The sequence below is a fragment of the Lissotriton helveticus genome, chromosome 2_1, assembly GCF_964261635.1.
Source record: "Lissotriton helveticus chromosome 2_1, aLisHel1.1, whole genome shotgun sequence".
In the NCBI taxonomy this organism is placed as follows: domain Eukaryota; kingdom Metazoa; phylum Chordata; class Amphibia; order Caudata; family Salamandridae; genus Lissotriton; species Lissotriton helveticus.
In genome coordinates, this window is record NC_136059.1 from 1,760,405,558 (window position 1) to 1,760,432,664 (window position 27,107).

General features: G+C 48.5%; 1 protein-coding gene across 4 annotated transcripts in view; it reads right to left on the reverse strand.

Moving 5' to 3' along the window:
• Positions 1–27,107, reverse strand: part of LOC144818885 (RNA exonuclease 1 homolog) — a 1,142,074-nt gene that overhangs the window by 942,474 nt on the left and 172,493 nt on the right. For all 4 annotated transcript variants that reach the window (XR_013607172.1, XR_013607173.1, XM_078676714.1 and 1 more), the window contains exon 3: positions 6,469–6,570. Coding sequence is in view for 2 of the 4 variants with exons in the window: in XM_078676714.1 (XP_078532840.1) it covers positions 6,469–6,570 (102 nt within the window). In the remaining 2 variants the exon portion in view is untranslated. The remainder of the gene's footprint in view (positions 1–6,468; positions 6,571–27,107) is intronic.

Consider the following 27,107-nt stretch of genomic DNA (forward strand, 5'->3'; position numbering starts at 1 on the left):
GATGAGCCCGCACCCTTAATTAAGATGAAGGGGTAAATCTATGGATTCCTTGCGCACTGCTCCCTCTGAAGTTGCCTCTGCAATGATGCTGGCATGGCCATCCTTTGAAAGGATTAAATAAAACCAGAATCTGTCTTTCCTTGTCCATATCGCAAGCTTTGACCCAAGGGGCGGCCTGGGAAGCAAAGCAATTGGTAGACTGGCCCTCGTGAAAACCTTTGGCCCATAATTCTTTGAATAGATGCCTGCGCCTTGTCAAGAGAAGTGAATGTAACTAAAAACATCCCTGGTTCCTTTATAAACGAATTGCCAGACTACCTTACGTACTGCTCATGCCTGTGTGGTAAACAAGGTCCCCAAGCTTGGGTCTTCCTTGATAAGAAGGGACCTACGTTATTCATACAGGATGATGGCCCGTTAGGACCACACTAAGAGGGAAACGATGATACAAGGGACCTGGATTTCCTGGCTTCCTCATCCATGACTAGGGTCATCATTAGGAGCCCTGTAACGTCGAGGAGATTGTCCTGACATGCCAATACCCGTATTTGGGTCGCTGATATATTTGGCTAGGAATGTTGCCATCTTATTTTAGGCAAAAAAGCTACTTTCCTGTCTAGGGATGGACGGGGGCATTCAACCTGCAGGTGGTTGCAAGTTTCTTGGTCCAGCGGCTTTCTCAGACACCCTTTCACATATGAAGCTCCCTTCTGTGCTGGAGGCCATTTGAACAACTGAGGGTGAAGGAAGTCCTCAGTATCCAACATGTTGGCTGTCAGACTACTGATATTAGATTTGGACAGGGCAGGCATTGAGGAATTATCGGGGAAAGGTTGCTCTTTAGATCAATTATGAGGAATGCTTTTTTTTTTTTTGCAGAGTTTTATATAGCTCGAACTAGACCCGAACTGAATCAGATATCAGAGCGCTTTACATAGCACCAGTTACGTTACATGAGGACACACTTTCATTTTAGGCACGGGGAGGTTAAGTGATTTGCCCAGAATCACAGGAGGTTTTTGGCGTCGTTACCGAGGCTCGAACCCAGATCCCAAGGTCCGAGGTCGAACGCCTTAGCCGTTAGGCCAACTCCTCTCCTTTCCTTTCTCATCCTCCTCTGTGATGTTCTCTATGCCAAGAGCTCAGTCAGTCATTGTTTAAATGTGCAAATATATTGGCCTCTTTGAAATAAAGGCTGGTAGAGCCTGATTCACAACATTTTTGCCTGATTCATAAAGGTATATTTTACCCTTTTAAGCAAGTTAACACTTCACAGAGTAAAGAGACAGGCTATACACTTTCCCTGTGTCAGATAAGTCCCAAATCTGCACAAGCAAGATGATAACAGGTGGGCTTGGTAATAGTGACCCCAGTCATGGAGATCTCAAGTTTAGCATCCCGCCCTGATGGAACTTACCTGGGATTCTCCAATTTGCTTATCTCTATTTCAGGATCTCCTTTGCTGTCAATCCAGGAACCCCCAAAGACTGGCATTAGAGGGCACTCTGCGAATTATTGCATGGTGGACTACAGGCAACAATAGAGAATCCCAGGACTCTCAGAATAGGCTCAGATACAAAGCTGGGCAGATTCCCGATCAGCAAATACCAATCAGCCTGGACAAGATGGCTGGGTTTGTTCCTACTGAAAAAACGTTGATCCTGTAGGGTCCAATAGTGTGCAGATTCTGAACTTCCTATCAGAGAAGGCCTACAAGGAATGGTTTACAGGTCAGTAAAATTCCTTCAGATCCGCCATCTCATGGGGTCATTCTTCTATCAAAGCTGGTCCTGTAGGAGAACATCCGTGTGAAGAAACTAATGAGTGGTATTCGACTTTCCGCTCCACCAGAACCACAATACTCTTCTCTATGGGAAGTTAATTGGGTTCTTAATCAATTTCTCTCTTGGCAAAGCAAAAAATACCTCAAGCAAGAATTTATCAGGTAAACGGTCTATGCTTCTTTGTCTAATCTCCTGTTGAAGGGTCTTGGATATCCAGGCTCTGGATGTTACAGGTTTAGTATTTACACCAGAAGGGAGTACTTTACATATCTCTAGACAGAGGCTAATTCCCAAATGATGTCACATCACTCTTTAGAGGATAACCATAAACTGTGTATAATGAGATGCATTGAAGCATATGAGGATATGACTGAAGATCTACATCCTCCAAAAGCGCGACAATTACTCATTTCCCATCAAGAAGCCTTTCAAGGTGGTGTCTTCCCCATTATTGCCAGATTAGTGATGCAAAAGTTGGCACGGATATCGGTATCTTTTGGGTACACTCCCTAAAGGGAGCAATGGCTTCTAAGACTTACTGAAGGATGGAGGGTATAATGAATCCGGCTGGCTGGCCCTCCAACTCTACTTTTAAAAGTTACTACTTCAAGCATGTCATGCATACGGTTTCTCTGGTAATGTATAAGCTTTAAACTAGCATAACCCTTGCCTCCATTCCGGACACAGAATGAAAAAAAGTGCAAGCTATCTTAACAGAAAGTTTCAATTCTATTAAGGACATGGAGGCGAAAATTATCTCACCCTTGGATCAGAGATCTGATTCCACACCACCCCCCTCAAACCACCCCCACCTGCCCCACTTGTACAGCTGTACAGCTGTACAATAGTAGCCACATAACATAATAAATATGCACTGTTGACAAGCTATTTACCTCCGGTTACGCCAGATCTGGTAGAGACCATCTAGCTGCAGATTCCTTACCCTAAAATATTCCCCAGGTGCCAAATTGGATCTGGAACTATGAGCAGTCCCCTTATGCGCCAGTAGGTGGTTTAGTTTGGTATGGCGTCATCCATGGCACCTATATAGGTGCTACCTTAGCACGCTGACCTCAGTTCATTCCTGTTTTTTCCACACCAGAAGCACAGAGCCAAACGGAGGTGGGATGACCATTGTGCCAAGGTGAGGTCCTGAAGGATCTGCTCCTCCGTGCAGGCCGGTCTTTTAAATCCAGGTAAGCGCAGTAGATGTTGCTTGACGATATGTTTTTTTTTTAAAAAGGAGCAAATTATGCGGTATAGCCCGCCTCCCATATATAATCACGCGGTATAGCCCGCCTTGCTCATATAAACCCATAAGATAAAGAATACAACCATGAAATTGATAACAATTGAAAACATAGATAGATCTGAAACTATTAACATTTCGGGGTTCCGAGTGCAAGTCATAGTATAATTCAAGGTACTGATACCATGATTAATAATTTCTATACGAAAATAATGGGTTCTATACCGACAGAGGGTAATACGTGAGTGAATGCCAGATATCCCCTAAGAACAAAGTAAGCCTCTAGGAACAGATATAAGCTACAGGCAGTCGAAATGAAATTTCTCTAGACAACCTAATATATAATTACAAAAATGAAATATGGATTTATCAATTTGCAGATGTTCTAGAGACCGTGAGGACTATACTTAGCTGACGAAGCACATTTAGCACGCAGCTACAGCGATTTTACAAGCAGTACTCTTGGTGAGTTCCATGGATTATAGAGCAAGCGTATGCTATTATAATTAATTCTATATAAGAGTTATTAGAGTCTCTCATATATTTTATTTTTAGTGTATGTATACCAATCGGTGGCCCCACCGACACAGTGAAAAATTGCCAGACCTGATAAAAAGGTATTTTGTGACCGGAGTATATTTAAGTAACAAAAATAAGAAGTAGATGGGCTTTTGTAATATATCATCTCCCCCTATCCTCTTTTTTGATTCTGTAGATAATATCAATTACTACTCTATCCAGACTGAACAAATAGGATATTTGTAGTTCTGAGCGTGGACCCAAAACAGGACACCTCTCCCGTTTTTAATGATTTAGACCTCAGAATGAACACCTGAGTGCGATACTTTTAGATATATCTTGAGGTAAGATACTCTTAGCTTATAGATTGGGTCATACTGAACACTGACCACAAAAAGTACTATAACTTTTGAATATTTGATGCATCAAAAGTTTCCATTTTTTAATTTTTTCACTTCTCACGTGATTATCTGCACAACCACCAGTATAAAGTATTGTCTACCACAACTTCAATATATCAATAAAAACCGGCATGCTTGAGAAATGTTAACTTTAGAAATGTCTGATCTGTAGAAATGTCAATATGGGTAAGGTAGACCAGTAGGAATCAGATGCTGTAGCCCACCGAGAGAATAACTTTTGCCTACATAGTTTGTGACAGCCATATACATTAGATAAATGTTTAAAGATACTGTGTATATGTTTCATTATTATGTGTTTCTTCATGGAAACTGTCCTGAAGAAGGTTTTTCAAACGAAACGCCGCGTCAACTTGTGTTCTCATGAACATTTTTAAACGTATTATGTAATAACTGTATAATATTTGTATAACATGATGTACTCTACAATTGTATGAACATTTTTTTAACTTGCTCAGAATGTGTAATAAACTCATGTTTAATTTTTTAATTTCGTTGTAGTGTCTTAACCTGTCACAAACTTTCATGAAATTGTCACTGAGTGCTTGATATTACTGCATGCGGTTGTCCAATAATAAAATTGATAGATATAGGATTTGTTGTAATTTAGATAACATTATCTGAGATACTTGGTGGTTGTGTCTAGAAATCATATTAGTGCAGTGGGTACCAAATCCCGGGTGATTATTCCTACGGGAATCCTTGATTTCAGGGACATTGTAACTTTTCTTCTCATTCCCCTGGTCCCAGACCACATTTTAGGGGGCCTCCTATACTTTCTTTGTGGTCCAGAATCTCAGCCACCCTCTGGGCCATCGAAGGAAGCCTCTTCCTCCAAAGCCACTGCGGGAACAAAGAAGGCTAGTGTCTGGTGAGGTGTCCAGACCACTGGCATCAGCCAGGTCCTCATACCAGGCATCATTGGCCATGGATTCTGTTAAGGGGTCAGAATAGCCATATGGATCCTCAGAGCACCTCCATTTCGGAATTTTCAAAGTGCTGTTCAGTGAAAGAGGGCTCCATCAGCAATTCAAGCCATGTGGACAAGGTAAGCGCTGGAACAGTCGTCAGGTGACGCCGGTCCAGCTCTGTATCAGAGTTTGGAATCACAATGTATTTGAGTTTGGTGGCACCGGGAACGGTACCACTCAAATGGTCCCAGATGGAAGTCACATAGTCACGACAGGGGCCGTTCCAGATCCACCAACAGATCTTGTGAGCCCAACTGGTGGCTAGAGCAGACTTGCCAGTGGAGCCCCAGTCAGTCTCTTTCTAAAACAAATGGGGCTTGAAGGCACTCCAGAGGGGTTCATTCACCCACAACCAAGGCTCATGGCCTCCAAATTCTCAGATTTGGGCAGAGGTTACTCTGGCTCCAGGAAACTTTGAGCAGAACCAGTGTCAGGCGCAGACATCAGAGGGACAACCTTGGAGCGGGACCTGGATCTGTAGTATCATTCCCACACATCATCCGATGAATGGGTCTGATTAGAAGTCGAAGAGAGCTTCGACTTCTTGTGAGACTTGAGGATGCTTAACATGTATATGTTGTGATGTGGTGTCACTACTGCGATATTCACAGGCCAAGGTACAGCCCCATTGGAAAACAAAACAGCTATGGTACTTTAGTGTTTTTTTGCTTATTTCTATGTTTTGGTAAACACTGCAGTTACGTTAGCCTGGCACCTTATCTGTGGCTACAACTTTGTCTTTAGAAAGAAGGTTTAGCAAAAGCTTACGTTTACTGACCACATGAGTGTGTTGATATGCTGTTTCCTAAGTAATCCTACCCAAAACTGAATGGCCGATATTACAAGTATGCATGAGGGTCTACGACCCTCGAACCGGAAACTATACCAAAAGACGCTAAGCAGGAGCTTTTGCCAATCTTTCCCTTTCTGTGCTTCTGGGTTTGGATTTTCTCCTCTGGAATTCAGGACCTTAAGGTCCATACAGTTTCTCTTCCACGTTCAGTCAAAGGCCTGAGGGATTAACCTTGCTAGTTAGATCTCGCTCTTACATATTAGGCACACACAGACCCAAACCCTGCAGTTTTCACCTATCATAACATCGGGATAGGCTTTCATTACGAGATCAACTGGTGTTATGCATTGGGGAGTTTACGGGGGAAGAATAATTTGGGGAAGCGCTACTGCCAAGATCAATTGGAATAATGTGATTAAATGCTAACGGACGGAGGTTTGAAAGCCAATGGTCAAGGTTGCTAGTAGGTCAAACGTTTTCACTTCTCTCCTTCCTGTGCTTCTAAAGGCCTGAAGATACATTGAAAAGAAATGCTAAAGGTGAGTGTTGCACTCCCTGAAGACATACTTGTTGTAATGAGTGCTCGTTTGAGAAGTGAGCTTCACATTGCTCTGAATAATTAAACTGAAATAATGCCCCTTAGGCTAAATAAAAGCATCCCTACACTCCAAATACAGTTATCTTTAAGAGGTCAGACTCAGTAAAACATTTTTATATAAAAGCATGGCCTTACATCAAATTTTGCTGGGTGTGCAATTCGTTTCTTCTGTCCTTCAACCATATCTGTAGACTTTGAATTTGATGCATCCGATTCAGAATGGTCTTCCAAAATTATCTAGTAAAAAAATCAATGCACATCATATAAATATTACTTTTATAACTCCTGTACTAATTTTAACTAATCTAAAACACAAAATACCAATAAAAGATCTATTTTCACTGGGTTAATAAATATATGAATCAATGGTACTTCTAAAGCGCACGGTCCCTGAGAGTAAAGCATCCTGACACTACCTCAAACACCGAAATTACTCCCCATCTCCAGCAAACCCTAAAAAGCATTTGCAATGCAATAGGTCTCGCAATAATTAAGTTTGAGCTTTTGGCATTGCTAAATATTGCAACACCAATTGCAACAAAAATCTTTAAATTGTAGGCAAAAAAAATGAATTAATTTTTGTAGCAATGGTGGCATGCTGCGTTTTAGATAAATATGTTTAAAAGTAAAGTGCGCCATACTGCGATTGCTACAATAGTTAATTGTGGATGTGTTAACAATTGATGTGTGCACTGATGGCTGGTGGTGTGTGCGCCTGTAGAAATTGTGCACTGCCGGTTGGTGGTGTGTGTGCCTGGTGAAAGCGTGCACTGACGGCTGGTGGTGTGTGTGTGCCTGGTGAAAGCGTGTACTGAAGGCTGGAGGTATGTGTGCCTGGTGAAAGCGTGCACTGATGGCTGGTGGTGTGTGTGTGCCTGGTGAAAGCGTTCACTGACGGCTGGTGGTGTGTGTGTGTGTGTGCCTGGTGAAAGCGTGCACTGACGGCCTGTGGTGTGTGTGTGCCTGGTGAAAGCGTGCACTGACGGCCTGTGGTGTGTGTGGGCCTGGTGAAAGCGTGCACTGACAGCTGGTGGTGTGCGTGTGCCTGGTGAAAGCGTGCACTGAAGGCTGGTGGTGTTTGTGCCCGGTGAAAGTGTGCACCGATGACTGATGGTGTCTGTGTCTGGTGAAAGTGTGCACTGATAGTGTGGTTGTATGTGTGGTTGTGTGCGTGTGTGTGTGTGTGTGTGCGTGTGCGTGTGTGCGTGTGTGGTTGTGTGTGTGGTTGTGTGTGTGGTTGTGTGTATTGTTTATCACTGTGTATGCACTAGGCATGTCGTTTCAAATTGTGCAGGATTTAGAGCATCTATTAATTTCAGTTAAACAATTGGGTACGTAATTTTTTGACCAGATGACGTTGACTAAAAAGTACATTTTGGGCGGGTAAATGAACTGTGTAGTGCAGTGGCATAGTTGTCATTGCGGCAGCAGAAGCAGTGTTAGCTACGTGTAAGAAGCTCACCACACCCCAATTACGGCTGTCTTTAACTATCAAGCGAGGGTCAGGGCATCCTTTGACTTACTTATCTCAGGGCAAATGAAACCTTTGTAAGGCCACAAATGTAGTGTACTTAGATGATGGACGATATTGTGCAGTGTTAAAAAGTCCCCCCGGAGTTTCTTGCCACGAGCCCACTTGTTATTGGAGCACTTTCACGGGACAAAAGAAGACGCAAAAAAGCTTTATGAGGTTCTTTCATTTTTCCTCTCCCAGGTGCCGGAGTTTTTTGTTTTTAACTTAACAGAACCCACCCTCCTTAACTAACGATTTGTGGCACAAAAGGAAAGATTCGAGCCTAACAATCCTCCCCTCTCAGCACCCCCACGAGGAGAGAGCATGCGCGTTACGCCCGCTGTGTTTCGACTGTCACTTCTGCGGGTTACAGCTGCAGCGGACCCAGGTGCGGGGTCACTTTATTAACGCCTGGTCCCAGACACAGTTCTGCCTGTCTGGGAAGGGCTGTGTGTCTCTGCCCCGCTCACCACCCCCAAAGGGACAGAACGGTGAGGTCCTCAAAGGGGGAGCGGCAGGGGGCATTTACCAGGAGGCTGTGTGTCTTTTGCAGGGATGCGTGTGTGTGCGTGTCTCTCAGTGTGATGTCTGTGTCTGTCCATGAGTCAACATGATTGGTATGCATGCCTGTGGCTCTGCGTCGTTGTCTATTTATGTACGTGTGTTTGCCTCATAAAAATTATAGGGATGCATGCGTCTGCCCTTAATATAAGAAAGTGACTATATGGTTATAGGTGCCAGTGTGTTCTTCACTGTATAACTAAACACAACTTATATTTTATTATTAGTGACCGTGTTTTTAAGACCCTGCACATGGGTGCGTGCACGTTTGGTGCATGTTTAGACACGGATCTGCGCCAAGGTACTTGTGTGTTTTCATTCAGTGTGCAGTGTGTGATATGTGTGTGTGTATGATGTGTCTGCAGGTGTACGAAGACCGTCTGTTGAGTCTACGTGGACATGTTGGAAGTGTGTGAGCGCGCTCTGGTGCGCGCCTTTGTCATGCCTGGCTACGTGTGTCTGTACCTGGTGTGTGTGCGTGTTTAGATCCGGCGAGGTGTGCGCCAAATGTTGTTGTGCGTGTTGTTGGTTTGTCTTTGTGATGTATATGTGCACCTGTTGTAGCACTGTGTAATTAAGCAGTTGTCAATGTTTGCGGTGTGTTTCTATGAGGGATGTCTGCATGCGTAGGTGATTCAACACGGTTTGTGATGGTATGTATTTGTCTGTGTGTATGTGTGTGTGTCTTTGTGGTGTAACTGCGTGCACCTGTGTTGTGCGTGGCACTTTAATTTGTTGTCAATGGATGGGGTGTATTTGTGTGCGGTGTGTGTCCGTGTCTGTGCTTGGGTGTTTTATGTTGGGAGCGCCTGTGTATGGGCATGCATGTCTGACTTTATTGCGTGTCTGTGCTCATTCGTATCCGTGTGTCTGTCAATGTTTGGTGCGTGTGTGTTTGTGTGGTATGGGGTATGTCTACCCGGCAGGTTCTGAACTGAAACTACCGTCTCCAAAACGTGTATGAATCGCCCGCCCAGTGAGTACCACCGAGTGACGTACACCCTCATGAGGACAGCTCGGGGGCAACCAAACCCCACTTAACCCAACTGCCTGCTCGCAGATTCCCACAGCCCAAGGAGAGGGGGTGGGGGGCGCTATGGGTGAAAATAAATCCCCAGGTCGTTGACCCTGTCCTCCCATCAAAATAGGCTCGCTCCAGGAAAGAGTGAGAGCGTTCTGTCCAGCGCTTTGAAGAAAGTGCTGCTAACTATTTTCAGAGGCGCTCCCGAAATAGATTGTCCCGCCCAAGCACACAAATTGCCGGGATGGGGTGGTTTCCCGTGGAGGTTACACTGGCAGTACCCTGTGCATTGACCCACCGAGCATCAGCCAAGAGCTGTTGTGCCTGGCAAGGAGTGAAGGCGTTAAATGGGTTTTTGGCAGGGCATCGGTGAAACGGAGTGGCCGAGACCGGGTCTGGCAGGAGAAAGCGCCGCTCCGAGACAGCCTCCAGCTCCGAGACAGCCTCCCGCTCAGATGGCCTTGAATATTTAATGCCCGGCCTATGAGGGGGGCAGGTTTACTGCAAGTTCACCTTTTAACCCGGCGGATTCATATTCCGGTGCCGCCGGGATCAGGTCTGCTGAACAGGATACTTCTGAGACGCTCCTATCCTCCCGTTCCCTGACGACCGGCCAGCGCCACGAAGCCGCTCACTCTAGGCGCTGTCTACGAAGGTACCGGCTAAAAGCAGCACTTAGAACCGCTGTTGTGTACACCTGTGGGAAGAGTGACACCTGTGCCGTCAGAGGCTTGTTTTTCCAAGAAGGCGGCTTTGCCCGCGCACCCCCTTCCAGACGCAAATCCGGAGACCGTTACACTTTGACGCTGTGAGAGCACATTCTGTTTAAAGCGGAAAAAGACGTGGGAGCGGGCTCGGCTTTAAAGTAGCGGTGTGGGGTTAGAAACATTGAAATGAAAGGAGTCTTATAAACGCGCGACTTAGCCAAATGGCATCAAGGCGCCTAACAAAAGGTCAAAAAGCAATAGAACAGTGATTAAACATTGTGAAAAGAAAGTAGTTACTTTACTGTGGAATTGGGTCCGAGGGCTTCTTACGGCAATCCAGCTTGCTCTGAGACACAGTGGTGCGCATGTCACACAGCGCAACAACAAGAAGTGCGCGTGCACTGGCGAAAACGAAACCTGTGGTGGGGCGGGACTTAGTTTCTGCGAGAAGCCCGCGCCCACGGAGTGCCTGGCCAGAGAAGCAGTGGAGACGCGGGGCTCCGATGCCTGAGGGAGAGCCCCACGGAGGCTGAAGAAGTCCGGAATGGCGCCGATGAGGTGAGTGGGGCTTAGTTGTAGGGGGAGGGGGGTGTGTGACTCTGTACGGTTGTGTGTGTGCGCTCGTGTGTGCGCGTGTGTGCGTGCGCGTGTGCGCGGCGGTGGGGGGGGTGTGTGTGTGCGTGGCGGTGGGGGGGGTGTGTGTGTGCGTGGCGGTGGGGGGGGTGTGTGTGTGTCTGTGTGTGCGCTCGTGTGCGTCTGCTTACATGGAGCTAAAAGGGAGACAGGAGATGGTGAACGCGCGCGCGACCTGATCCGGTTCCTGAGGCTGCGCGTGCCCATCTCTTGTCTCCATTTAGCTCCTTGTAAGCAGAACCGCCTACAATAGGCCTCGCTGCGATGAGTCGCAGGTGCGAGACCTAAAAATGACTCATAGGATCAAAGCCTGAGGAATAAATAGATTAGATCAGCTGATGACACTGCTCATCTGAGGCTGAACACAACCATGTATTAAGCAGTTTATTTTCTGCAAATCTGAGAGAACAGGAAATTTGATTCAGGTATTAGCTCCTAATAAGGCAAACGGTTTCCCGTCATTGGATTTGAGTCAACTTGGGAATTTATAGTCAAGTAACAATGGACCATCTAAGGGTTCTTGGAGTTCTCAATGGTTTGCAGCAACCTGAAAGATATTTTGGGAATGTTACTTGTAAAGCTATCTATCTTTTCAGTGTGAGATGCGTAATTTCCATCCAGCAGATTTTACTGATAAAGCAGTTCTTAATAGTTCATCCTGACCAAAAGAATTTCTATCCAGATACAAAATCAATTGGGTGTCATCAGCATAGGAAATAGTCGAAATAGCAAAGGAGTCAAAGAATTAAACTGAGCTATGCAAATGTTCAATAGCTCTGGGGGACCCCATATTTCAAAGATTACTGCCTTGAAGTGAACTGACTGATAGACACCATTAGTCTGGTTGCAAGGAAAGGTAAATCAAACCCAGACCTTGCCATTTATGCCAAATCCCAGAGATGTTAAAGCATGGAGTGAGAGACTATTGAATGCTGCTGATAAGTACAGGAGAATTCACTGCATTGTGAGTGCTATCCACCACATATGTCTGACACTTCAAGGTGAGAGGATTCCATGGAGTGTTTAAACCTAAAACCAGATGAGACAGCTGAAAGGACATGGAATTTTCCAGAAAATCCATTAATTGTTATAACAAGCTTTGCCAGCATTTTAGTAAGACCAGGGAGCAAAGAGATGGGCATGAATAGAAGTGTAAAAAAAAAAAAAAAAGGGTCAGTCGAGCTAGCTGAGTAAATAGATTGGAGAAGGTTATTTTTCACCACTTAAGCATACAAAAATTCCTAGAGTCTGTGGTAGAAATCAGAGAGTCCATGGATATATTAAAAAGAATTAACGACTGGTCTGGCCATGCCTGTACTTCCGGCACCCCCTAAAAACAGCAACAAAATATTGGCAAAAATCAAGAAGGGTCCACTACAATTGAGGAAGATTAAAAGCAGCTAAGTTATCAAATAATCTTTACATCTGATGTAGAGTTGTCTGCAATGTGACCATTACAATCTCCTAATATAGTAAAATTGGAGTATTGAAGTAGGAGAAAGTGCATTTCCTCAAGAGCCGAAGAAATCTGAACCGGGGCATGGAGGGCGGTAGACCAAGTTCCAGCTAAAGTACAAGACTGGCCTAATTTAATATTCAAGACAGGAAAGGGTATCAATAATTTTCAAAATAATCAAGACTGTGCCACAGGGAGGCATTTTACCTATGTTCCCCTTGCAAAACATCGATGGAGAAAAATCTAGTCCCAAACTGGCAGGGGTGCAGACGCTGGCCACGGAATGGATGCAGACCGGCTTGCCTTTGGTGCGCCAGCTACATGCTTCCGCACCGCGAGACTGCTCATATGCCAACTCTTTCAGCCTTCCACAAAGCAAGTGTGTAAATAAGTAGGTCCACCCCCACAGTAGCTATACTCTTCATCTCAGAATGACAAATTAATGATTTATTTTAACATTAACTATTGGGATAAAAACTGACAGCTGGGCTCCCCCGGAAGCCGGTTCATACCACTAGTGCATAACGGAGGTTCAAAAGCAAAGCAATTGCTTTCCATGATGGAGGATTCCATAAACCATTGCTTGACTCCAGGAAGGTATATAAGGTACATATGGTGTCATTAGGTGCTATGTGATGCTGAACTATCATCTTAGAACTCTGTGGCCTTTGAGAGGGGTGGTGAATTTGAGTCACTTAACTATTAACTAGAGCAGTCACTGGTTGTGTCCTACCCCATTAATACTACATGTTACACACTACATGTGGTAGCTCTTCCGTGCGGAGACAACACTTTTGGCAATGAGTGATGGCAATTTCCCTGGTGACATCACAGAGCAGAGTGGTCAATCAGCTGGGTCAATTAGCTGGACATGTATCAATAAGCTGGTACATGCTTTTGTAACAGTTCTAAAAGTACTCTCACTGCATAGTGACTTTGAAGGTTTTGCTTTCCTAATAGACCAGATCTCAATTAGCTTCCACTTGCAATTCTAAAAAGGTACACAAATGACTACCTGCCAAATAAAAAAAAGCCACACTTGGCAAGCCTTCTGATAATTCCAAGCGTGTCGAAATATCTCAAGAAGATGCCTAACAGTTAGAAACCACTGTACCATTTCACAAAAAAGTAGTACCAGCTCACACAAAAGTAGAAGTGCTGTATTTCGGAGCACCAAAACTCAAGGCACCAGAGTTTCTCCCTTTAAACGTCTTCCAGGGCTAGCATCCAGGAGACAGAATACCAGATCAACATTGTTACAAATGTAGTTCAACATTTATCTAATTTTAGGTATTGTCCAGACTTCGGTCAAGTCTGTAGAAAGAGTGGGAAATTGGGTTATTTCAGCAAGGTATGAAGTAGTGGCTAAAAGCAGTGTTCAGTTATGCAGTAGAAGACCATATCAATAGTGAGAAAGATCAAAGTAATGATACATGTCAAAGAACAAATCTGTGTAAGTAGTAAAGTATCAGGAAACAAATGCAGCTAGTATGAGTGAGGATGCATGCATTCTCTAGTCTATAGATGGGAAGGTGATAACTATTACTGAATTCTGGAGCCATGCTCGCCTCCGCATCTATAAACAACTTTAGCAGTAATGAGTCACCATGCTGGCGCTTGAAGGGAGCAGAATCAATCTAGAGGATAGTTTTAGGCATGAAATTAATGAAAAGGTTTATGTAGCAAAGCCCGGGCTGAACATGTGGTTGATGCACCTAGCTGACTTCAAAATGATATGTCTAGCCAGGTCAAAGAGTATTGGCTAAACCGATAAAAAGTTGATTAGTGAAAAGATAGAAAAAAATAAAAATCAAAGGTTACTCATACAATTACAATGAATAAGACCACGTTCCCATGAAAGATGCCACACAATGCTCCAGAAGAACGGGATAAGGAAATGCAACACATGTTAAAACAGGTTATCATTAAACGACTCAATGCAAAACTGTGGCTGTCATCTATTGTTAAGGCTCACAAAAATTTTTTAAAGAAAAAAAATTCATTCTGTTTAAATGTGAGGGGCGTGGCCAAGCAGCATGGCCGACAGGACGTGAGCTCCTCCGGCTCCCGGCATATCGGCCCTGAAATCCTGTTCTCATATCCTGTAAGGGCTCCTGTGGAGTGCAATTGGGCACTGTACAACCCCCTGACACCTGGGGGCACCTCCTGGAGCGATATTAGGCGTCCAAGGAGGTGCCCAGGTGACTCCCTGCGCCGGCCAGCGCAGGGGGAGAGACATCAGCCCTGCGTGATCTGGAGGCCGAGCTGGGCCCGGCTGGAATACCCCGGGTCTGAATGCCACCGGAGCCGGCCATGAGGTGCAGATCCTGACATCGGATGGCGGACGGGTAGGAAACACCCCATGGCGAGTGGACAAGGGCGGAGAGCGGGCGCAGCGGCTCCTCTGGGCCGGTATCATTGCTGAGGTCCTGGGGGCCGGTGTAGGCCCTAGCTGCTATCCCTGGAACCACCTGTGTCAGTCGGACTGAGGGTGCGTTCTGGAGGGATGGCCCAGAGACGAGAAGATTAGCAGGCATGCCCGTAGCTACCCTGAGGTGTGGGACACAACGCTGAGAGCCACGCCGCCTCCGTGGTGGGACCGGTGACGGGGGGGCGGTCGGAGGGCTTCCCGGCAAGGCATAGCAGACAAGGGGGCGTAAGCTGCCTACGGACAATCTGACATTCTGGCCTCCTGAGGACACTTGGCAGTGAGGGTGATCACGCATGTGGATGGGCCCGATACGAATGAGCCACTTTGCAAGGCCCACGGGTTGCGCTGCCTACCTGCGGCCCCGGGGCACCTCTTCCCACAGAAGCAGTGGTGCCTGGAGAGTGAAGTAGCGGCGGGGCACGAGCATTGACCCTCTGATATGGTAGCAAGGGGCACAGAGGGACACCCCTAAGTAGCTGAGCAATCTCTGACAGTCACAGGCCCCCCGGGAGTGGCGTGTTGGCTGATTGACACGTAGGCCTACGAAGGGTTTCCTGGAACTTGGGATCGGAGATTGGCCTCGAGACAGTACGGTCAATAAGCATCAAGGGGCCTGCCGCCCATCAGGGAGTCGTAAAGGTCACAAGGAGCGTCTGCAATGCGGAAGAACAAGATGTCACGCTCCACGCAGCCAAACACAATCACGCAGTATACCACTCAAAGACTACCGTCCCAGCGGATCACACGACAGTCGGGCCAAGATGGGGCGGAGGCGCCCTTGGAGCCCTCCCGGGCAGAGCTGCTTAAGGCAATCCAGGATCACACTCGGCACTGGAGCGCCAAATAGAAACGGTGTCCATAGATGTGAATCTGTTGCGGACGGATCTGCGGAAGGTGTCCGATAAAGTTTGACGCAGAAGGAAACATAGAACAGCTGCAAGGGGAGGTGGAAACCCTAAAAAAAACAGTCGCACAACTCACGGCCACGACTGGAGACCTGGAGAGAAGAACAGAGGACGCGGAAGGGGGAGCACGCCGCAGCAACATTAGAGTCCTTGGAGTGCCCGAGCGGGCAGAGGCGGGAAATGCTGAATGCTTCCTAGAGAACTGGATTCATACACAGTTATGCCTGAGGGGTCTATCGGAGGTCTTTGTGATCGAGCGAGCCCATAGGGCATTGGTACCGCCACCACGGCCTGGAGCACCTCCGCAGGCCCTAATCGCCAAAATTCTTAATTACCGGGACAGACTGCATCCTCAAGGCGGCAAGAGAATCGGCGAACCTCACCTTTGAAAACAGCAGAATCTCCATCTACCCGGATTACACCCAGCAAGTTCAAGAGCAAAGGAAGCCCTTCCTGGGAGTCAAACAGAAGCTCCGGGAGATGCACCTGCAGTACATGCTGCTATATCCGGCCAAACTGAAGGTCCTGGCTCAGGGGAAGGCCCACTTCTTTGATTCCCCGGAAGAAGTCTGGGAATGGTTGGAGATCAGGGGAGACGGCCTTCCGCCAGGCGAACGTGGTGGTCACCGCGGGACATGGGGTACTCGAGCACCGAGAAGGCGTATGAACAGGTGACGACGCCGGTCCGAGGCATCTACAAGTGAGGAGAGACGTAGAGTAATGGTGGGAGCTGATGGTGCCTTGCATCTGGAATCGTCCGAAGCTGGAGAGGACACGACGCCCTCGACATCTTTGGGGCCCGGAGAACTATTGGTCCCAGATGTATGTATTGCGACTTATATAGAGCACGTATCACCCAAAGGCATCAAGGCGCTTGCCTTGGGAACCCGTCCTGGCTTTTTCCCTGTGAGATAACCCCTACTGGGTATCCCCAGGGTGAAAGCCAGGCATCCCGCAGCGGGGTGGGCCGCCATAGTGGAGATTAAGCAACTATTGCCCAGAGTTGCAGCGTGGGACCCCATGATTAGAATAGGCACCGAGGCGAGAATTATCGAGTCCGTGGACATTTTGGGCTCAGGACCCTGCCGCGTCGGGAATTGAACCCTGGTCCCGGGCCAGACATCTGCATCAGAGTCTGCCGCTCTAATCAGTGAGCCACACTCCTCCACTGCAGATACACTGCAGGTCACGGCGGTAGACATACCACTAACTGCCCCAGTGATTCCTGAAACTGCGGAGGTCGGGACTCCTGAGACGGTGGATCCATCTTGAAATAGCTGAGTGGTTGGGGGGGGGGGAGGAGTGTATGCCATAAGACAAGATCCTGGTCCTCTCAGGGATAGATTCAGGAAGGAATGTGGGTGTGGCATGATGTATGAAAGGGGCCTTTCTGCTCTAGGTAAGGTCCCCTTTTTCAGCGGAATTGCTGTTGGCTTACTGCCGACCCTGACTTGTTCCAGCTACTGACCTCTCGATCCTGTGGGGAAGTGACACCTCGCCGGACCCGCTCCGCGGGTCCCGCAGCGCGCCACATATGCCCGGAGCGGTCCTGGGAGCAGAGGCGTGATTTGGGAAGACCACCTTGTGCGCGGAGTTGCCGGCAGGGCTGCGAGCTGAAGGCAGGGACTCAAGCTACCAGGAGTCCCTGCGAGCCCCATTCGACACACCTGCTCTCCCTGCTGGCCCCGCCCCCCCGCCCACGGAGTGATAAGTGGGTCAGGAGCCTGTGTTAGTGGGACCCTTTTTCAGCGGAATTGCTGTTGGCTTACTGCCGACATTGACTTGTTCCAGCTACTGACCTCTCGATCCTGTGGGGAAGCGACTCCTCGCCGGACCCGCTCCGCGCCACATATGACTGACTTAACAAATAACGGTAAAGTTAAAGACTCAGGATCTACTGGGTGGTTTGACCGTAACTGCTCAACATGCAATCGCAAATTGAAGGAGGCACTGAAATGTAAGCCCCCGGATAGGAAACGAGTGGCTTTATTAAGGAAAGCTTACAAAGGAGCAGTAGAACAGAGGAGGCGGGAGATTAGGGAAGATGCTTGGGCAGAATTGACCTCTATAGATGTCATAAAAAATAGTGCAAAATTCTGGAAAGTAATTAACCAACCATACTTCTCAGATTCAAGCAATGACGTTTTGGATTGCGGCATCCAAGAGGACAAGTGGTTTTCACATTTCAAATCAGTTTACGAACACTTGTCCGTAGGAGGCGACAACAGTAGCAGGGGGTCTACCTTTTCTTATTCCTTAGAAGAGAACGAGGTAGAGGTGGCCGAAGCTATCAATAAAATGACTAGTAACAAGGCCCCTGGTCCCGATGGTGTGCCAGCCGACCTTTTTAAGTGTGATATAGAGACATGGTCCAAAGTTCTAACCAATATCTTCAATAGAATCCCAACAACTGGGATCCCTAAGACCTGGTCGCAGTCGGTAATTGTCCCCATTTTCAAAAAAAGTAACAGAGGAGAGCCAAGCAATTACCGCCCAATCTCCCTTATAGATTCTGCAGTAAAGGTACTTGGCAGGGTGGTACTATCCAAATTATCTGATTGGCTAGAGGATACAAACACCCTTGCATCGGCGAACCTCACCTTTGAAAACAGCAGAATCTCCATCTACCCGGATTACACCCAGCAAGTTCAAGAGCAAAGGAAGCCCTTCTTGGGAGTCAAACAGAAGCTCCGGGAGATGCACCTGCAGTACATGCTGCTATGTGGCGGGAAGGAGACGGTGGCAGTGTCCCCGACCCGCTTTGCGAACTGACCTGGGCAGTAAGAGAAATATAGCGCTCGATTTTAAAACTCATTGCATTTTCTGTTGTAATTTGTGATTCTTAATTTGTGCCTTGTAAAATTGTGCTTTTTTAAAACTCACTACCCCCCTGCACCACACGCCATCACTGATTGTTGCTGGAGCCGTCTCCCTGCATCTCCTCGTAGGGGCACTTCGGTCGGCCTGCACGAAGAGCGGTTAGCGCTCTAGTGTTCTACTTCCTCTAGGCTACTTAGTCTGAGCAGGGGCTGCAGCGCGCTGCGGGAAGGAGACAGTGGCAGTGTCCCCGACCCGCTTTGCGAACTGACCTGGGCAGTAAGAGAAATATAGCGCTCGATTTTAAAACTCATTGCATTTTCTGTTGTAATTTGTGATTCTTAATTTGTGCCTTGTAAAATTGTGCTTTTTTAAAACTCACTACCCCCCTGCACCACACGCCATCACTGATTGTTGCTGGAGCCGTCTCCCTGCATCTCCTCGTAGGGGCACTTCCGGTCGGCCTGCACGAAGAGCGGTTAGCGCTCTAGTGTTCTACTTCCTCTAGGCTACTTAGCCCTCGCAGTACCACGAGCGCGCAGCGATCGCGCGCAGCCCCGCCGAAGACCCGCCAAAGAGCTGCCCGTCTTCGCCCGTCCGCGCTAAGGCAGCGCCAGTCATCTTGTTCCTTACCTCTGTTATTAAAGCGGTAAGATGTGTTACTCTAAAGCTGAGTTGTTGGGTCTTCAGCCCTCCACTTGTTCTTGTGCTAGACGCAACACAGCCCATATACCACATCCCCTATTACATCCCTCCCAACTCTGCTCCACTATAAAAACTAAACCCAACCCCCCCCCAGGCCTACACTCTCAGGATAGGTCACCTAAATGTCAGATCCATGCATAAACACTACTCCGAAATCTATGAGCTTTTAACTGACCAATCTCTCGATGCCCTGTTCATGACTGAGACGTGGCTCCTTGATGATATGGACTCGGTCTGCAACCTGGGGACTCCTACGGGATATACCATACACACGGTGAACAGGAGCACGAGAGGGGGGGGGGTTAGCGCTCATAATTAAATCTCATCTTGACTGTCAACTTATCAAAGTGGATATTAAGGGCAGTGAAAGTGCTCGCTTTTCGATCAAAGCTAACTCACAGTTCTGTGCCACTGGCCTTTTGATCTATAGACCCCCTGGCGCAGACGCCCCTTTTACCAATTCACTCTTACAGTATCTGGGAACTAACATTCTCAAAACGGCTAATTTTACGATCTTAGGTGATCTCAATTTACACCTTGACAGGGACACCGAGCCCAAGGTTACCACCTTTCTAGCGGATCTTGCGGCCTTCCAACTAAATCAACTTGTTAGTGGCCCCACCCATAGAGCGGGGCACCTTCTCGATCCCATCTTTTCCAACATCACAAGTGGATCCGCAGGCCTACCTATCCCTATGTCCTGGACAGATCACCATCTAGTAATACTGTCTATCACCTGCAATTTGAGACCTGCAGTGGTGTCGACTCCATTAGTTCAGAAACGGCCATGGAGAAAACTTCGTCTTGAAGACTTACACAACTTCCTGGTACTAAATCCCCCACCCCCTAGTGAAGATCTGGACGTAGGATATGACCAGTTTTGCCTCTGGATCACTCAGGCACTTGACACCTTGATCCCTGCCAGATGGACCAAGGTCCGTACCCATACAGCTAGCCCCTGGTAGAATTCCGAACTAGCAACCCTGAAAAAGGAATGTAAAAAGGCGGAGAGGGGTTGCAGAAAAAATTTCGATGCTAATCTCAAACAGGATTATGTCCTGCTTCAAAAAACCTATCACCGTAAGGTTTGCAGAACAAGAGCGGCATATTATGCCAACGAAATCAGCAACAGCTCCAATACTTCGAAAGCTGTATTTAAAATGTTGAAAGACCTCTCTGCAAAAAAAAACATTAATACTACTACCATTTCTCCTGACCTCTGTAACAATATGGCTAATTTTTTCACCAATAAGATCAAGAAAATCTATGACACCTTCCCAAAATGCCCGCAGTCATCGGCCATCTTCGACTCTACTAGGCCCTCTCTCTCCTCCCTTCCTACACTTGAGCGAGAGAGCTTCCTTAAAATCTGCAGAAAGATTAAATCTGGCTCCCCGGCAGATCCCCTAAAACCGGATACCTTCTGTGAAGCCCATGAATTTATCACAGAACACATCCGAGACATCATCAATCTGTCTCTTTCCACCGCCAGAGTTCCCTCCAAATGGAAGCAGGCTTGGGTTTCCCCATCTTAAAAAAACCCACCTTAGACCCCTCGCTTCCTGAGAACTTCAGGCCCATCTCCTTGCTCCCCTGGCCTGCCAAAATCATCGAGGCTTATGTTAACAACATTCTGTCCGATTTCCTCCGTACCAATAACATCCTGGATGACTCCCAACACGGGTTTAGAGCTGGTCATAGCACCGAGACAGCCTTGCTCAGTGTTTCAGAGGACCTCCGTACCATTCTTGACACCGGCGGAACGGCAGCACTAGTCCTGTTGGACCTCAGTGCTGCCTTCGATACGGTGTCACATGAGGTCCTCTTGACGAGATTGGAGGAAATTGGAGTTACAGGGATAGCCTTGGGATGGTTTAGAGACTTTCTTTCCAACAGGTCTTTCAGAGTCTCTACCCCCCCTTACATCTCTAAGGAGCATAACATTGGACAGGGAGTGCCGCAGGGCTCTTCCCTGAGCCCCACCCTGTTCAATGTTTATGTCCACCCTTTGGCGGAGGTGGCTAGAAGAAACGGACTTGCACTGGTATCCTACGCAGATGATACGCAGTTGGTGGTGGCTCTTAATAACAGTGGTCTGGAGGCTCATCACTTTAAACAGACACTCACTGACATCACCAACTGGATGACGGCGAACTTCCTTCAATTAAACGCTGGGAAAACAGAGGTACTGCTCCTGGGGAAAAACACCTCGTCTTGGGGAGACAACTGGTGGCCTGATGTCTTAGGCCCTCCTCCCATGCCAAAGGAATGCATCAAAAATCTGGGAGTCTGGGTGGACTCTGCTCTAAAGTTCACTCACCACACTAAAAAAGTAGCTGCCACGTGCTTTGGCATTTTACGTAACATCAGACCCATTTTGAAGTTCTTTGATTGCCATACTCGCCAGTTAATTGTCCAGGCGACCATCCTTTCTAGACTGGACTATGCCAGCTCTCTTTTGTTGGGGGCAAATCTGGCGGAAATCACCAGATTGCAGAGAGTTCAGAATGTGGCAGCCAGGGCTCTGGTAGGTCTCCCTCGCCATTCTTCGGTATCTGGAGCCTTGAAAAAACTGCACTGGCTCCCGGTGGGCAAAAGGATCCAGTTTAAGGCACTGTGCTTAGCCTTTAAAATCCTTAAAACCGCCTCTCCCCTATGCTGCGCCCGCTCCTGTCAGAGTACATCCCTAGGAGACCGCTCCGCTCAGAGGGACAACATCTTGCGATCATTCCCCGCACTAGACTGGCCAGAGTAGGCGGCCAATCCTTTAGCTTCCTGGCTGCCAAGTTATGGAATAGTCTGCCCGAAGCTATTCGTGGCATACAGGATCTTTTAGCCTTCAGAAAGGCTGTCAAAACCCATCTCTTTCAATAACTTTCTTTTCTGCGCCTCTATCCCGCTGTAACTGTCTGTTCGCAGCGCCGGGACGCCCCTTGGCTGGGGCAGCCGTGCGCTATATAAATCACCATAACATTAACATTAACATATCCGGCAAAACTGAAGGTTCTGGCTCAGGGGAAGGCCCACTTCTTTGATTCCCCGGAAGAAGTCTGGGAATGGTTGGAGATCAGGGGACGGCCTTCCGCCAGGCGAACGTGGTGGTCACCGCGGGACATGGGGTACTCGAGCACCGAGAAGGCGTATGAACAGGCGACAACGCCGGTCCGAGGCATCTACAAGTGAGGAGAGACGTAGAGTAATGGTGGGAGCTGATGGTGCCTTGCATCTGGAATCGTCCGAAGCTGGAGAGGACACGACGCCCTCGACATCTTTGGGGCCCGGAGAACTATTGGTCCCAGATACACTGCAGGTCACGGCGGTAGACATACCACTAACTGCCCCAGTGATTCCTGAAACTGCGGAGGTCGGGACTCCTGAGACGGTGGATCCATCTTGAAATAGCTGAGTGGTGGGGGGGGGGGGGGGGGGAGGAGTGTATGCCATAAGACAATATCCTGGTCCTCTCAGGGATAGATTCAGGAAGGAATGTGGGTGTGGCATGATGTATAAAAGGGGCCTTTCTGCTCTAGGTAAGGTATGAGGGAGGAGTGAGTGAGCATGGTCAGGGGGAAGGGGACTATATATAGAGTTGTGCTCGACAGTATGAGCCCGGTATAAATGTCTTGAATTGGGTCTTGCGGGGAGTCGGGTGGGGGGGAGGGGAGTTTCTTTCTTCGTTTCTGTGTGTATATTGCCTCGTTGGGCGAATGGGGTGGCTGTGCACGTCCTGGCACCAGCAGGGAAAGGGCATATTGGCATGTTTGGTTGTTGCTGGTATATTGCTCGTGGGAGGGGGGAGGGGGGACTGTTCGAAGGGAAGGTTCAAGGGGAATGTTTTAGGCATCGTTTGTATTACAGGTCGGGCACTGGAGAAGAACTACACTGGGAGCGGGCAGTTGCGGTGGGGTAGATTTTGTTGGAAATCATGGGACACAAGTTTCTGAGCTGGAACGTGAGGGTGTTAGGCACATGCGCTAAGAGAAACCGAGTCCTTTCCTTCCTCCGGAGACAGAGTGTCCATCGCTTGCCTCCAGGAGACCCACCTAGTAGACGAGGGGGCACAGAAGTTACCCAAAAAATGGCGCGGACAGATGTTTCATGCGTCCTTCTCTACATATGCCAGGGGGGGTTCTGATCTGGGTGGCCTCTGGGGTACCGTTTGCTATGCAGTATATGGAGGCGGACATTAATGGTTGATATCTGCTCCTAAGGGCTAAACTGGATGGCAGGGACATTGTCATTTTAAATTCCTATGCACCCAATACGGATGACCCGGCCTTCTTTAAGGCCTTACAAGACTTCTTGATTCACGACCTGGGGGCCCCGAAACTTTGGTTTGGGGACTTTAACTGTATTCTTGACCCAGCACTGGACAGGTCTCCGCCCCGGGAGGGCACAAAACCCCGTATGACTGTACAGCTCAGGGAGGTCATGGGAAACATAGGGGCAGTGGATGTTTGGCGCCAACGGAATCCAACGCAGAAGGTATTTACTTGCTTCTCCCCCACCCAACACCCACAGCCGTTTAGATAGAGTATTAGTGGCTAATGCTGAGCTTACTATCTCTGTGGAGGTTACTAATCAGGCTCGTTTTTTATCGGATCATTCTCCAGTAGCTTGCATGGTTCAGTGGGGGCCTTCAATTGTTCGTCCTCGTACATGGAGGCTCCCGGTGGATGTGCTCAGCGACCAAGTAGGAAAAGCGCACGTGGAAACGGCCATTGGGGACTATGTGGACCTCAATTGGGGAGAGAGGGGCTTATCCGCGGCCATTAAATGGGAGGCCCTGAAGGCAGTAGTGAGGGGCGCTTGTATGGGGCTTACCTATGGAGTTCGGAAACAGCTTCTCCGAGACCTCCAGAAAGAGGAGGATACCCTTCTGCAGGCTCAGCACATAGCGGACCCCAATGCCCCGCAGAAATTAGAGGAACAGGCAGCTCGAGCTAGGCTACAAGACATACTGGATAGACTCGACAAATACACCCTGGGCTAATATAGGCAGCGCCTTCATCGGGAGGGCGATAAGTCAGGGCGGCTCCTGCCTTGGATTCTACGGAGGGAACAGACTACCGAGCATATTGTAGCCTTATGGGACCTGAACGGGCACGTGGTTTACTCGGAGCGGGCCCTCCTTGGGGTTCTCCAATCCCATCTACGACAAGTATACGCGGCAGACCCTGACATATCGGAGGTCTCATACCTCCCCTACTTACAGGACCTGCATATGTCGATCCTTTCGGACTCAGATAGGGAGGAATTAGATGCGGGCCTGACGTTGACCGAGATCCGCGTGGCACTGGCCCGCTTACCGCGTGCAAAATCGTCAGGAAGTGACGGGTTCCCGCCGGAGTTTTATCAAGAATACCGGGATGTATTGGCACCACTCCTCCTACAGGTCTTCTGGGAGGCTTTGAGAGTGGAGTGCTCCCACAGAGCATGGCTCAGGGGGAAATATGCATGATCCTGAAACCAGGGGGGGGGACAAACATGAACCCTCGTCATATCAGCAGATTACCATGATAAATTCCGATATCAAAATTCTGACTAAATTATTGGCCGCACGGCTAGCACCCCTCATGGAGCACTTAGTGCATCAAGATCAATGCGGTTTTATTCCTGGGCGGAACACGGCTATGAATCTACGACGTTTGAACCATATACAGCACAAAGTACGAGGTAGGGAAGAACAGACGATCTTGGTCTCCATAGATTTGGCCAAGGCATTTGATACTGTTGACTGGGGCTACTTGCAGGAGGTCCTCCGGAAGGTAGGCCTGGGGCCCAATTTAGGTCGTTGGATTCGTATACTATATAGCTCCCCTCGAGCCAGGGTGCGTCTAGGAGCAGCGAGATCGGAGGAGTGGCAGCTGGGACGGGGAACGAGACAGGGTTGCCCCCTCTCTCCGCTACTTTTTGCCCTAGCCATCGAGCCGTTTGCTGTTACGATTCGGACTGAGATGAGACAATGGGGTATTCAGGTGGGTGACACGTGCAACAGATTGACGCTGTATGCGGATAACGCCTTGTTTTACCTGAAAACTCCGAGGGAGGCCCTCCCGAGGTAACTATCACCTGGACCGGTTTGGCGAGGTGTCGGTCTTGCGGCTCAACCACAGTAAGTCCCTTATTTTCCCGCTATCAGGTTTTCCAACGGTTCCCCTGGAAGACTTGCCAGAGCTTGGGCTGCGTTGGGAACAGACCAGTTTCCGATACCTAGGTATTCATGTGGCCGCAACAGAGGAGCAGTCCCTCGCCCACAACATAGACCGAGTGATTAAGTCTCTCCAGCAATCCTTGTCCTTCTGGAACACACTACCACTGTCCCTAATGGGGCGGCTGGCTGTCTCCAAGATGGCGATGCTGCCAAGGACATTATATGTCCTCCAGAACACAATGTGCCCTGTACTGCCTAGGATTTTCTGGACCCTTAACACGCAGTTCACATCCCTGCTCTGGGAGGCGCAGCAGAGTTGCCCTCCGTACTGTTGTGCGCTCCTTTGAGGAAGGGGGGATGGAAGCCCCACGCCTTGATTTTTATTATTATGCCGCACAGATACTGCCGGCTGCCAGATGGTTCGCAGACACGGATGTATGGGAGACGCGACTACTTGCGGGAAGAGCGACAGTGCAGGAGCTTCAGCTGGCATTGATGCGTGGGGCCGGGGCTAACGCCGAGTTACCCTATGTGGTACGACATACAGCGGGCATATGGCAACGCTTTATAGAAAGGGTCCTACGCTCGGCCCCTTTTCACAGGGATCTACCGATCTGGATACTGGCCCCCCATGGTAGAAATAGAACTCCACATGTCCTTCCGAGAATGGAGAGACGGGGGCTGTGAGGTGCTAGCAGATCTATACCCCTCGGAGACCTTCATCACGCATGAGCAGGCAGGGGAGTCATTTGGCCTAAGTTGCGGGCAATACCTACATTACCAAGGGTTGCGTGCTATTGTGCGCGCGGTCTGGCCACAGTGTCCGGAGATACCCCCAATGACCCATACTTTACATATCATATTGTCCTGCGGCAGAGGACATAGGTTGATAGCTTTACTGTATGCAGCCATGAGGCGTGATTCTGCCCCTCCGGAGCCACCGGCTTGGGCGGCCTGGGAGGCGGACATGGGAGCGCCTCTGGATCAGGGACAACGGACGCGTGTATGGGCATTGATGCGGCGGGTGTCCTGTAATGCGCGCTTTAAAACGTACACATTTTAACTTTCTGCACCGCACCTACCTTACTCCGAAGCCGGTGAGTCGCTTCTCGGAGGATAGAAGGGATAACTGCCCCAGGTGCAGCGGATGCGGGGTTTTTACATCTGGCCTGGGAATGTCCGTTGGTGGGGAATTTTTGGACAGGGGTTGTTGCTCGTATAACAGCCACCACTGGCCTCAGGATCGAACTAACGCCCTTACACTGTCTGTTGGCATTAGTCCCAAAGCCAAGGAAGCGGAAGCTTTCATACAAATTGTTGCAATTGATGCTAGTGCTGGCCAGGCGCAGGGTCGCTATCACATGGATGGGACAGGGGTCCCGGACTTAGACACATGGCTCCGGGATGTGAGGGAGTGGACACTCGCAGAGGAGACACACATCCAACACACTAGGAGGGATGGGAAGCTCCAGGAGGATCTGCTGGCGTGGCGAACCATGTGTATAACAGGGTTAGCTGCAGATGGGCGCTCGTTATACAGTGACTCTGAAGGGACTAGTGGCGATTTATTTTCTGAGCAAGAATCTGAGGGGGAAGGGGGAGGGGCCACCTGAGGGGCTACTCGAACGGTGCATGGAGCTGGGACTGGCCAGATTTCCTCACGATGTCATATGTTATCTGCTTGTTATACTGCTATTCTGCATGAACTTTTGTGCTTTCAGAGGTTGTCCTAATCCGAGATGTGCCATAATGAGTCCGTCGATCTGTGTACAAATGCTTTTAACGATGCCTTGGAGGGGGGTTTTCTTGCTTTGTAAATTGCAAAACATTGAAAAATAAAGTTTACAAAAAAAAAAAATGATTATGTTTAA